This window comes from Taeniopygia guttata, chromosome 1 (assembly GCF_048771995.1).
Source record: "Taeniopygia guttata chromosome 1, bTaeGut7.mat, whole genome shotgun sequence".
NCBI classification, from domain to species: Eukaryota; Metazoa; Chordata; class Aves; order Passeriformes; family Estrildidae; genus Taeniopygia; species Taeniopygia guttata.
Genome location: NC_133024.1, coordinates 88,835,769 through 88,848,422, shown reverse-complemented (window position 1 = coordinate 88,848,422; position 12,654 = coordinate 88,835,769). Strand labels below are relative to the sequence as shown.

Here is a 12,654-nt window from a genome sequence, read left to right as displayed (position 1 = left end):
CAGACCTGTGGTCACAGTGGCTTGCTCTGCTTTTCCAATTTTTGTTTTCTTTCACACATTTACATTTGCATGGTCAGTTGCCAAACTATGCAAACCCAACTGCAGCAAAAAAAAAGGCATAGCAGAGATCTGCTGAAAAAGCTGTAAGTAAAATTACATGGTTTTATATATATATATATATATATGTATGTATGTATGTATGTATGTATGTATGTATGTTACAATGATAATTTTTAAAATTAAATTCAGGTCATTTGTATTTAAAAAACTAACGGCCTTAGTTAGTATTTATAAAAACAAGTATAAAGTATACAAAATAGATCAAATCAGTGTATGACAACTTCAGTTGAAGACATTTTTCTATAGGCACAGGGATGTGACACTGGCCAGGCATGCTGGACCCATCTACGTAATAAGCAGCTGCTCTTCTTTAAATGAGAAATCAGAGATTAGGAAAATATCATCCTCTTACAAGGCTGACCCTACTGCATCATCCAAACAGAGCTAATTCAAAACAGTGATGGTTTTGTCCCTATGCCTCAGACAAAGGAGCAAGGTTTCAAAGCTGACAGAACTAGTCTGCAAGTATTAGCAGGTATTTTGTCTTATTTGGCCATTGATGTTGAACTTACAGACCCTTAAGACTACATCAAGCCCCATTAAAGAAGGCAGTGGAATTTCAACTGGCTTTGAGGAAAATTGGTTAAGACTTGCTGTCTTAACTGTATTAGTTTAACACACTAACCTCTAGAATTTGCATGTTATCAGAAACATTAAACAGTTGAGAGGTCAAACATACGGTCATTTCTTCATCCCTAACAACATGCTGAAGGTAATCAAACGTGCAGAATTCTCCATTTATGTGCATACAGTCTTGAGGAATTGCCACAAAGCTTCATTAATCTATTTCTAGTGAAGTTAACACACCCCTGTAGATTTGAAAGGAACTTGATTGTAATGGGTCATGCAGGTAGTAGCTATGCAGAGAGCTCGAGGAAGCAAGCAGTAGCACCCTGGCCAGCTAGCGAGAACTGAGCTCAGTTTGGCTCTTCATAACTACTGAATAAGCCAACAACCCCTGACTTCAGCAGTTTCCTCTCTTCTTCCCCTGCACATAAGTTATGAGTGCAACTGGCTCACAGCATAGCATCATGCCTCTGTGATGAAGAGAAAGGCACTGCTGCAGTGTGGGTTGATGAAGGACTGAAGATGTGTGTCCTCTGTAAAAGCATACAATTTTTAGCACAGAAAATGTGTTATTTACAGAAGCAAAGAAACAGGATATACCTCAGCTATTAGGAAATCAAACATCATAGTATGCCATGATAAGGCAATAAAAAAATGATAAGGTACAGAAGAAAAAAACTCTTCAGGTGCTGAGAAAAGATAGGAGAGGCAGAATTACCACCTGGTGAGGCAGGCAGGAGGGCTCCCACACCCATGTTACTATGCAGGCTGCCAACTACTGCCTTGTGTTTGGATGCTCCACAATGCTGTGACTTGTTTTCCTCAACTGCTTTGTTACTTATATGGAGCAAACTTTGCATGTTGGTGCAGGAAGCCCATGAGGATGGACATGGCAGTAAGGTCTGTAACCTTCACCTCCCACTGAGGAGTCTGGGACTCCTTCCCTGGCTGAGCTGTGCCATCACACCATCAGCCTTCTCCTCTGGTACGCAGCCTCCTGACAAGGGGCAGGTGCAACTTCCAGTATCCAGGACAAAAATGTCAAAAGACCATTTGTGGAGGTGACAGGTACCAAAGCACCCCTTGCCACAATGCTTTTGGTGACACACCATCATCTGCTGAGGTTTTAAAATCTTAATTCCTGATGGTGCATTTCTTGCCTTGGAGGAAAGACTTAAGAAGAGGCACCCTGTGTTTATTCCTATGCCTGACCAGGCAATTGCTAATAGTAATTTGGAGACAACACCCTATTGCAATACCTGCTTGTACACAATGAACAGAGTTAAGGAAAAATTTATGGCAGAATTACTTAAAAAAAAAAATAAATCTGTATTTTCTCCTGCTACTCTTACCTGTGTGGTTGGTTTAAATATTTAATGTGCCAGATAGATGTATGTTACAAAAAAGTTTATAAAGAGAATACAGAACACAGATGCACTCAACCCTCACATAAGCCACGAATTGTGAGGGTGAACCCAGATCCCGCTAACTGAGGACATGTGTTTTGCACTTGAGTTCTTGGCTTCAAGGAAATTAAAATTTAAACTCATAACGTGACCTGAGTGAACTCTGGAATTTAACTTAAGGGCTCTGCATGAGCATGAGGACTCTATTGTCTTCAGACTAAATAAATTGGTTCTTTTTACTTAGATACATTTAACTGTCCATCAATTTCTGAAAAGCAAGTATGTCCTTTTTAAACATTTTTACTGTTCACTTTAAGATAAGAATACTTGAAACAAATATGATCTCCTTGTCCTCCCTGACTTCTCTTAATATCATAAGGAAAAAAGCATAGGAAAAAGTTTTCAGTTAATGCAATTCTGTTAATGCCCTTACAACACTTCTACTTGACCACCAAAACATGAAATATTGGATACTGACAGCACCAGTGCTTTTGCCTTATTAAACTTTAAATCCACATGAACTTGATACTACAAGATCTCTGTGGTATAAAGAAAAGCGTATTTTGAATGGTGAATTTCTTCACAATTAATTCAGGTAGACCCTGCCCTCCTTGCATCTCCAAGACCAGCTCCAAGAACATTGCTATTTAAACCATGAACACAGAGCTGATCTATTATTCGTTCCAAATTTGAAAAACTTTTTGACTTGGAACTAAGGCCCTGCTCATTTTGTATTTCATGACAAAGGATTAATGATAGGTTAAAAAATCTGGACTCAGCATCTTTGCACTACATTCCCCTCCCACTGTGGCATAGACAACTGGCAAATACCTGACAATGCAAACCAAAGAAGGAACATTACTCAATATATAAGAGAAAAATCCTCTGCTTGACATTTGTACCTGTACATCAGGTACAAATGGTGTTGATGTACAACCTGTACATCAACACCCTTCATGCCTACACAGGCTAGACACTAGAAGACAGTTTTTTGTGGTGCAGTTCCTCCCCTGGGAGCACAGAGCCCTTCTTCCCCCAGAAAGCCTCCCAGGCCACATTACCACCACCTCAGCCAGCCCAGTGATGGCCGAGACGGCTACAGCTGCTCTACTGGGCACACAGTGACTGAGATCCCAGCCCCATCCCATCCCTTCTGTGACCTCTGGTGCTTGTTTTTGTACATTTAAAAACTTGTTACACCCATCTCATTTTTTTACACCCATCTGCATTTTTATCTCTGTGCTATTCGACTTAACAGAAAATCCATGATTGAAATCAAGCCACTACACAGCTAAACATTACCAACCATCAGGTAAAAATTATTAGACCACTTTTACCTCAGATAACACAAAATACTCATTATATAATCCTGCCTTCATTGGGAATCTGTCCTGCCTGAAATTGCCCTGAAAAGACACCAGTATCACGCAATGACATTAAACTTCTTGAATGTCTCTTTCAAGTACAAGTTGACAAAGCTATTCATAAATTAATAAATAGCCCAAGGTGAGCAGAAAGATTTCTCATGAAACCTAAGCAGTAATGCAATCTTACTGTTCCCGGATCCTTTGCCATTTTATCATCCACTAGTAATTCTCCCAAGGGTGATGTCAAGGATCCTCTTAACTGTACTGTTTGCCCACCTCTGCATGGTAATGATAAAACTATTGATTTTCACATTTGTGACTCAGATGCAATTTGACACAAGAAGTCCAAATTATTTCCCTCTTACAGTGCATCAGCAATCACAAGCACAGAGAGCTTCACTCACATCAAAATGAAGCAGCCTCGTTAATTAATACATGACACGGAAAATGTGGCACTGAAAAGTGCTTCATTTGCTCTGTACTTTTCAAAATGAAAGCCCAGTCCAGCAGCAGATTTTAATGCAGGCTGTGGAGGGGATAATAGAATGGTTTGGGTTGGAAGACAGGTCTGCCTTGGGCAGGGACATGTTCACCTCGGTTGGATGGGTAACACCAAGTAGAATCACACCTTTCCTTGAGAGCCCTGACACATGGAACACCCCTGAAAACCCTCGAATCCTATCCAGGTCCTGCTGTAGTGAAGTTTGATAATCCCTATCCTTCACATGACAGTAAGGAAAATGTGGCTTTCAGTCTTAGACAAAGTTAAGAAATTTTGACCTTTAGGCTTACACCATGTGTAGCCACCAGCAATATTCCAGCCCTCCTCCCTCACTTCATCTGACTGCAAAGCTGTGGCAGAACTCATCTCTCCACAAAGCTAAACCCCACTGGTGACCAGACAGCCCTGTGCCAGTGCCTGAAGACATCCAGCTTCCAGCATGGCATTAAGTGAGGCTGCACAAAGCCATTTCAGAAGGGAAATGACATGACCAGAATGCCTATGGAGAAGGGGAGCCTTTTCCCTTTGAAAAGAGACAAATTTTATCTGTGAGAGAATTCAACACAGGGGGATTCACCCCAGGGCTGTGAGGCATTTAGTTCCACCCCACCCCAGACTGTCCTGCTTCTGGAAGTTTCTTGTATTTAATTTTTTTTCCAAACGTGAACCTGAAACAGTTCTTCAGTGTCTGAATGAGCAGAGAATCAGCCAAAAGAATAAGACCCACTGGCCTTTGGATTATTTCAAACAATTAACAATAAATTGCTATTCTCTGATATAATTTCAGAAATCACACTTCTTTGATGCACAATAGCAAATGAGCCCACTAAAGAGGCAAAAGGAGGAGATATGTACTTTTTTCTGGGAGATAAGTATTTTTCTAAATAACACCTACCCTGAGGATCGTATTTATACAACTATTTCAACAAACAAGACTTTTGAAAGTCTGCTATAATCCACTAATGAGAAAAGATCAAAGAAACTAGCAGGAAGGCCAGGATGCAATCAAAATATTTGATCAGTGAGCGGTTTTGTATCCAAGCCATAAACTCAAGGGCATTTCAGTGGAAGCTGTGGGAGGAGAAGCTGCTGTGAACACCTGGAGATTATGTGGTCATGGCAGATGGAGCCCATTAGGGGAATCCTCACACCCCACTGCCATCCCTGCTCCCCTCCCTGCACAGGGCACCACCAGCACCCACAATCCCTGGCTTCCCATTATTTTCAGTGCAGCTATGTTAAACAACCAAGGGTGGGAATTTTACTTGTTCTCCTAAATCCCACCACCTCCCCCGCTAAAGTTAAATATTTGGCCTTTGGTTTAAACTAAATGGATTTTTGTTTTTCCTTTCAGAGCGGTCTCACGATCTCCGTGTGACCCCGGTGGGAGGACAGAGGGAGGCAGGGAGACCCCAGTGTGGACTCAGAGCACGGCCAGAACCCAGTGAGTGTCAGCCCACTCAGTAGCAGAGATGGGTGTAACAAGTTTTTAAATACTTCCTTCCCCCTTTTTTTAAAGAAAAAAGGGAAAAGATAGTTGTATTATCTGATTTCCCTCTTCACACCTTTATTTTTTAATACATAGCAAACATTAAACAACTACATATTTGGATGCAACTCAAGGTAAACAATAGCTTTGATAGTTTATTTTTGAAAAAAATAGAAAATTCTCACTTTCAAGAAAGGCTTTACTTTTACTTGTTTGTATATTCTCTAGGTTATCAGCACATTTCCCTTTGCTTTTCTGAGAGCAATATACATGTCCTTGTAACCAGAGAAGTATGGGAAATTCTGGAAACATCCAATTGTGTATAAACACTTAAAGTTCAGACACTCTAATACAAAACAAGTACCTCTCTGAAACAAACATCTCCAGATGTTCTAACATATTTTTATATATAGATATATATATATATAAGATGTGACTCAGGCACGGAAAGCCAAAAGAATGTTCTCATTTCCTGAGACTGGCTAACAAAAAGAAAAAAAATGTGAATGAAGGAACAAAGATTCAAAAGTCAGCTTTTTCTTAACAGCAGCAGTTTAAAATGCTCCATTTCAAATCCTTTTTCATATAATCAGAATACTGCCTCTCTCTTGCAACTGCATAGGCTCACAAAAGAAAGTACATAAAGGAGAAAAAATGTTTTCTGGGTTTTTAAAGTACTACAGAAATTTCTCATTAGAGAAGTGCCTGTCCTTATTTCAGTTCCAGTGAAGCTGATCGACACCTCCCACCCAACAAGCCCCTCTCTCACAGCCTGCTTTGTCTCCAGGGCACAGTGGTTGAAAAAAAGCCAGCAGCCACGTGTGCTGTGGCTGCCCCACAGATCTGTCTCTGCTTGGCAGAGCTCATAGCATATCTTGTTCCGGTTTTTTTTCGACAGTACAAGTGGGTACAAACAGCATCCAGTTCCTCTGGGACCTGAAAGCAATGGGTGAAGAAATCCCACGGGCATCTCCAGATCATGAAGTCTTGTCATACCAACAAATGTCAGGTCGATTTAAACAGGCATCAAGATGTGTCACTATTCTCTGTGCCCTTTCTAACCATAAACTACATGTTGGGGGGGGGGGGGGGGGGGGGGGAGCAGGACACGAGATTTCCTTCCTCTGAATCCTTTGAAGGTGAATTTCTGCAAACCAATTCAGTGAAAACTGTGACAAACCACTGCCAGGGTGGTTTTCCTTCAGGCAGAGCAGTAGGAGGGGACAGCAAGCTGCAGAGAGAACACACTCAAGTGCACTTTCCCCAACAGAAAGCAAAATTACCCAGGCAATCCTTCCCCAACAACCCAGACAGGTGATCCTCCTTCCAGTGCAACAGAGCATGGATTCCCAACCCTGATACCACACCCAGGGCAGCCACAAGCAGTCCCCAGACCCAACCCAGACCACCACCAAACACTGCTCCCTCCTTCTTTAAATCCCCAACACCTTGTCACAGAACTCCACTTTTCACACCGCTCTCTGCTGAAATGGCTATTGCCACCTTTCCCAAGTTCTTTCCCATGAACATCACTGCTGCCCACAAGATCAAGGAACTGATCCAGACTGAGACAAACTCAGTTTTAAATCTATGTATCTACCACTCTCCATCACCACAGGTTTTCAGCTGGCTCAAGTCCCTGGTGCTGGCACAAGAAATGTTGGGGGACAGGAATGTGCATGTCACCCCAGGTGGCTGTAGCACAACCACATGCTTAATTAAAACATCTCTGTAATCATCACTGCCCATGGGAAGAGCAGCTGCCCATAGATGATCTGACCTGAATCGTAACACCGCCAGAGCTGGCTCTGGGAGACGGCCATTGCCAAGTGAATCTCAGCCCACTCACAGCAGACCCTAGCAAAAACAACTTACTTCATACAGCACAAATGTCCATCTCTCTGCCTTGAAACACAAGTCTGTCCTGCTACCAACACAGCTCAGAAGAGAACATATGCAAAGTTCAGTAATATGTGCCTATTTGCAAGCATTTCCTCCGAAAACCAGAGGTCTTGCAAGCAGAGGCTGGTGTGCCAATTCAGCCCTGAATCCGCAGGGGCCGCCTTCCCCCAGCAGTGCCAGTGGCACCTTCTGCTACCCTGCTTGCCAGTTGTATTCTTCATTCCCAAATCAGAGGTGGAGTGTGCCAGCAGACACCAAAAGAGGACTTGGGGATGCTGTGGTTCTGCAAGGCAGGAGGCTGACAGCCTGTTCCTTGCCCTGGCCAGGCAGCACCCAGCCCCGGTGGGGATGGCCAGGCCCTCACAAAAGAGTCCTTGCAAAGTATCAAGGTCCCTTTCTTCCCTCCCAGGGTGGATTTGAAACTAATTCTCTGCCTGGTTCCCTCTCCCCACATCAATCCCACAGCTGCTGAATGTCAGTGTGGGGTCTGGACTGAAGCCAGTTTGCCATGTTGCTGCCTCCCAAATATTTGCAGACGTTGCTGCATTGCTTTGCTGCGGTCTTTCCCAGTGCCTCCAACTACAATAAAACAGCATTTTAATAGAGAAAACCCTTTTCATTTAGAGCACAGCAGCAACACTGCACTGCTCTGGCCACCCAGGAAATGTTCATAAAGTCATTACAATGCCTTAGCTCCTCAGATGACCCACATCAATTCCCCACTCATGATAAAAGAGATAACCCCCCCCCACCCCCCCATTTTAACTCTACTCTTCACACCAGTTTAGGTTTTACTTGGACAATATCCACAATATCCACCAGTATGTTCTCAATTCTTCAAACTATTTCATGCAACCAGTGTTTGAAACAACCCTAAATCAACATGATTAAGGAGCCACCTTCTCACTGAATTCTACAGAAGTGGCTGGTGAGGTTTTTTAATAAATCAAAAAGTGATGAAAAGAAGGATCATCCAAGCTGGAATTCAAGAACTCCTTATTTATCACATAAAGAAAAGCAATCAATATGAAAAATACAGAGCATAAAACCTCCTCCTGGGTGCCAACCATGTTGTAATGCTATTTTTCATGCACTATAGGGTGCTCCAGACTATGCCATTTTGGCAGAGGGACATGGTTTCAGGATGTAGAGGAGGTCCACTTTGTCCATAGCTTGTCATTGGCCACACCATCAGCTTCTGGCATCCTGCATATTGCTGACAGCCTCCAGATGCTGAGACAATTTCAGCAAACTGTTTGACATAAAGAGTTGCTAGGGTACACAAAACTATAGTAATTGCAAGGAAATTACAGTATCCTGACTTGTTTCCCCCCCTGCTTCTATCTGCTTAAAACACAGAAGTCAGCATTTTCATAAAGATTTATACACCACAGGAAGGAAAATGCTAAAATAATTGCAAAGAAGCATCCTAATTGGAAGAAAAATATTAACCCCAGGGCACAGTCCCCTGCTACATTTTCCCTAATTGTCAGACTGAATTAGGACCTTTCACCCTTTCTGCCCCAACAGCAGCATTTCTGCACAGGCTGTTAAGGGTGACGTGCTCTGTAGCACATCCCAACACGACAAGAACAGCAGACCACGTACACGGCTGCTTGGTTCACACCAGGCATAGCTTAGACAAGGGAAGGCTTTGGCTATGAAAACGTGACTGTCAGTTTCATTTTCCTTGTCATCAGCACTCACCATCATGGAAAGGTCTGACAGCAGGAATTTCCCCACTGACAATCAAGCTGCTTTTAGCACAGCTAATAATTAAAGCCTCCCTATATTGAAAAGTAATAAGAGACTGCATTATGCTACGGAGTGAAAAACTTTTGAACTGGGCTTTGGAGGAGAACAAAGCACAGACAAATCAGGATGTGTAACCTAACACACAGCATGAAGCCACAATTGCAGGAGCTGAAAGGATTGCCTTAAGTGCTCCAATAATAAATATTTCACTGCAACTTGAAAAAGAATTTGTTAACTGTGCAAACCACCCTCTGTATATTGCAGACCATTAATGGTTCCCCTGCCGTAACTGTATGGAGCAAGTTCTAAGAAAAAGACTTGTGCACTACAACTGAGATCAAACTGCAGCACCACATTTAGCTTCTTATTTAGAATCCCCTATCAGAGCCAGTAACACCATGAAGTGCCCCCATTTTTCAGCTTCACAGTCTACAGTGGAATAAGAACTGTAAATCCAATGAATCTGTACTAGTTTTTCAAGTGTAGTTATACTTGGAGTCAAGAGGACCTGGCTTTTTCCAGTATTTTGCTGCATGCTGGCCTGTATTTCTTGCTACAAAGAAAAACTCTGTTCTAGGAAACTACAAAAGCTTAAGATAATAATGGTTCTGAACAGAGAAGCTAATGTTTTTCTCTGAACCACATATGAAACTTATTCCAATGACAACACATCAAGATGAGTTCAGCACAACCAGCTGAAAAAGCTGCCCACAAAACTCAGAAGACATTTATAAAGCAAGCAGGCATTGCCACAATGAGCTATCAGCCCCAGGCAGCACACCAAGCAATCCTGAACTGCCCACCACTACCCAGCATCAACCCACTGCGCATCCCTCCTTACCCAAATCCTTCTCTTCCAGGAGAGAGTCTGGAATCCCAGAGTGACTGTGAGTGCGAAAGCTGTGCCTCAGAAACGACTGTTCAAATGACAGCACCAGCCTACAAGTTCCTCTAGTTGCAAAACAAAAGCCACAGGAGTGACTCAAGTTCAAAAAGCTCCATAAAACAAAGAGAGGGGAAAAAAAAGTTAAAAAGAAGAGTATTTCCTTGTGCATACCTGCTGACCAGATGTCTGCTGCTTTTCCATGTACCAAATCTAGAGCGAGACCTCAGATCATTCTTTCATTTTCTGTTTTCTTCACCAAAACTCAGATTACTTAAACTCTCTAAATGAGACCCGAAAGCCAAGATACAAAACCCCTTAGGAATTTCAGCTTGTGGAGGCCTTTGAGATCACTTTACATTTTGTTAAAAAGTAGGTTTGAATGAAATAGTCACATTCTTAGTGGGTATTTTAAACCCAAAGAACCAAAACAGGAAAACACATCAATTTTAAATTTTCCCTCTTTATAGTTTACAAAATCTAAATGCATCTTCCAAGAGCCCTTTTGACTTCAGTGGACTGGAATTGTCTATAGAAAATCCCCTTAGCCAGATGACTTATAGTTCATGCGAAGGAGCTGGCACCACAGCCTCTCACCTCTGTGCCACCCTGCCAGGTGAGCAGCCCTGCTGTCCTGGCTGCCACCTCCCTCTGCTCCCTCAAGCCATGCCTCTGTGACAGTGAACCACACAGCACTTTCACCTCCCTAACCACAGCACAAGCCCTTGTCCTCCACACAACCACTCACCCCAAAAGAATGGTGAGAGGAACAGAGGAAGCCAGCCTTTTTAGGCAAGGGGCCCCACATCCAGTCTTTACTGGGCAAACATTTCTTATTCAGGGCACACCAGCAGCAGCAGGACTCCAGGCTGACTCTCAGCCACAGGAGGATTTGCTTGGCCAGGAGGCAGCATTGCTCTCGCTGCTGTGAAAGGATGCTTGAGCTGCCAGCCATACCCTGGATGGCTCTGCTGCCACCAGTGTTTCCCGGGATGTGCTGGCCAGCCGCGTGCTGCGGCAGGTAACCTCCCTGCTGCTTCATCTCTGCAAGTTTCTGCAAGCGGGGGCTCTAGTCTGACTTTGTCCCAAAACCTCTCACTGTGCCAGGGGTGTAGCTTAGTTCATATGCTTGGAAGCGTGTACCAGCAGGGCAGCTGGCCCGCTCCCTGACAACTTCAGCAGAACAGATGCCAAAGAAGTAATTGCTCTGTTTACCTGGCCAAAGAGGCAGCTCAGCCGGAGCACCTGTGTGGGGCTGAAAAACAGAGCTACGCACAGTCGTGACCGACTGACGCTAGCAGCACAAATACTGACAACTCGGCCACTTTCAGGAATGCAGAAAGAATCCTGGCCTGGAAGCATCTACCACCCACTATGAAAGCAAGTGGCTGTTGGAACATCCGAAGAAAAAACAGTTACCTACAATACATATGGACACCTGAATCACATTATCATGTTTTCCTAAGCATGTGGCCACACTGCAGCTAGAGCAAAAGCTGGTCAAGGCTGGTGAGATCCTGCCCAGGACATCAGGGTACGGACTCTGGGAGCAGAGCTGGCTCACCTCACTCAGGATGGCACCTCCGTAGCCCAAACTCAGCCTGACTTTGGAACCGCCACAACTTTTCTCCAAAGGTATGGTGGAGAGCAGGAGGAGCCTGCAGGAGAAGTCAGCCACAGGAAAGATAAGGCAGCCTTTAGACAGGCTAAAGTTTGTGTGCCAGCAGCCATCCTGTACCTGCAGTCCACGGCAGCTACAAAATCACTCTTTTTCCTTCCCTCAGCTCCATGTTTTGACAGATGAGCACAACACTTTGCCAAGTGCTTTAATTAGGGACATTTTTTCAAGAAACAACTGCACAGGGCGAGGCTTTGAAACGCTGAGCAATGAGCAGGGCAGCCTTTGCTTTCCGTAGCCCACCCCATTAACCAGCCCCAAGATAGGACTACTCGCTAATTGTGGGATATGCATAAAACATCAGGAATCTCACCACATCCACACCCGAGGCTATTTACTATAATGCTTTCAACAGAGCCACCACCCGCCCAGGACAGAGCGCCTCAGAATGCGCTGGGCATCAGAGCGCGCTCACGCCGCTCCCCGGACGTGCGAGCCGCAGCTCTGGGCGTTTTTCCCGACCGCCGTAACGAGGGCACGGGGCCCGCCCCAGCGCTCCGAGCGAGCGCCTAACGCCGAGCGGGGGACTGCCGAGAGAAGGGATTCCTGCAGCGCTCCCGGGGCTGCCGGGACAGGGAAAAGTTTCCCCGTGGAATGGACACTTCACAGCGGGAGCAGCAGGAACACCCGGCACGGCTGCGAGCCCCCCGGCCCGTCGGCGGGACCCCGGCCCGGCCCCGCCGCGCCCGCGGGAGCAGCGGGAAAGCGAGCGCCTTTCGCGGGCAGCAGCCGGTGACAGCGGCCCGGCCGAGACAAAGCGCCGCCCTCGGCAGCCGCTCGCCGCGGGAGGCGGGCCGGGACGGTGCGGGCGGCCCCAGCGCCTCTCCTACCTGTTACAGCTGATCCCCGCCGCCGCCGCCACCCCCAGCATCCCGGCGGCCGCCGCTCCCGCCGCGCCCGCCAAGCGCTCCCCACCGGCGGCGGGCGGGGCCTCGCCGGGCCGCGCTAATGGCGCTGGGCGGCGCCGCCCGCCGCCGGGGGGCGC

At 45.3% G+C, this 12,654-nt stretch overlaps 1 protein-coding gene across 3 annotated transcripts in view; it reads right to left on the bottom strand.

Annotated features, from left to right (window-relative positions):
- The window catches only part of LIMS1 (LIM zinc finger domain containing 1), a 68,016-nt gene extending 55,362 nt beyond the window's left edge, over positions 1–12,654 (bottom strand). For 2 of the 3 annotated variants that reach the window (XM_072933136.1, XM_072933143.1), the window contains exon 1: positions 12,500–12,654. In XM_072933136.1, coding sequence (XP_072789237.1) covers positions 12,500–12,540 — 41 coding nt within the window. In that variant the 5' untranslated portion in view covers positions 12,541–12,654. Of the gene's footprint in view, positions 1–11,555; positions 11,650–12,499 lie in introns of all 3 variants that reach the window. The other variant, XM_030279304.4, reaches the window with a different exon arrangement.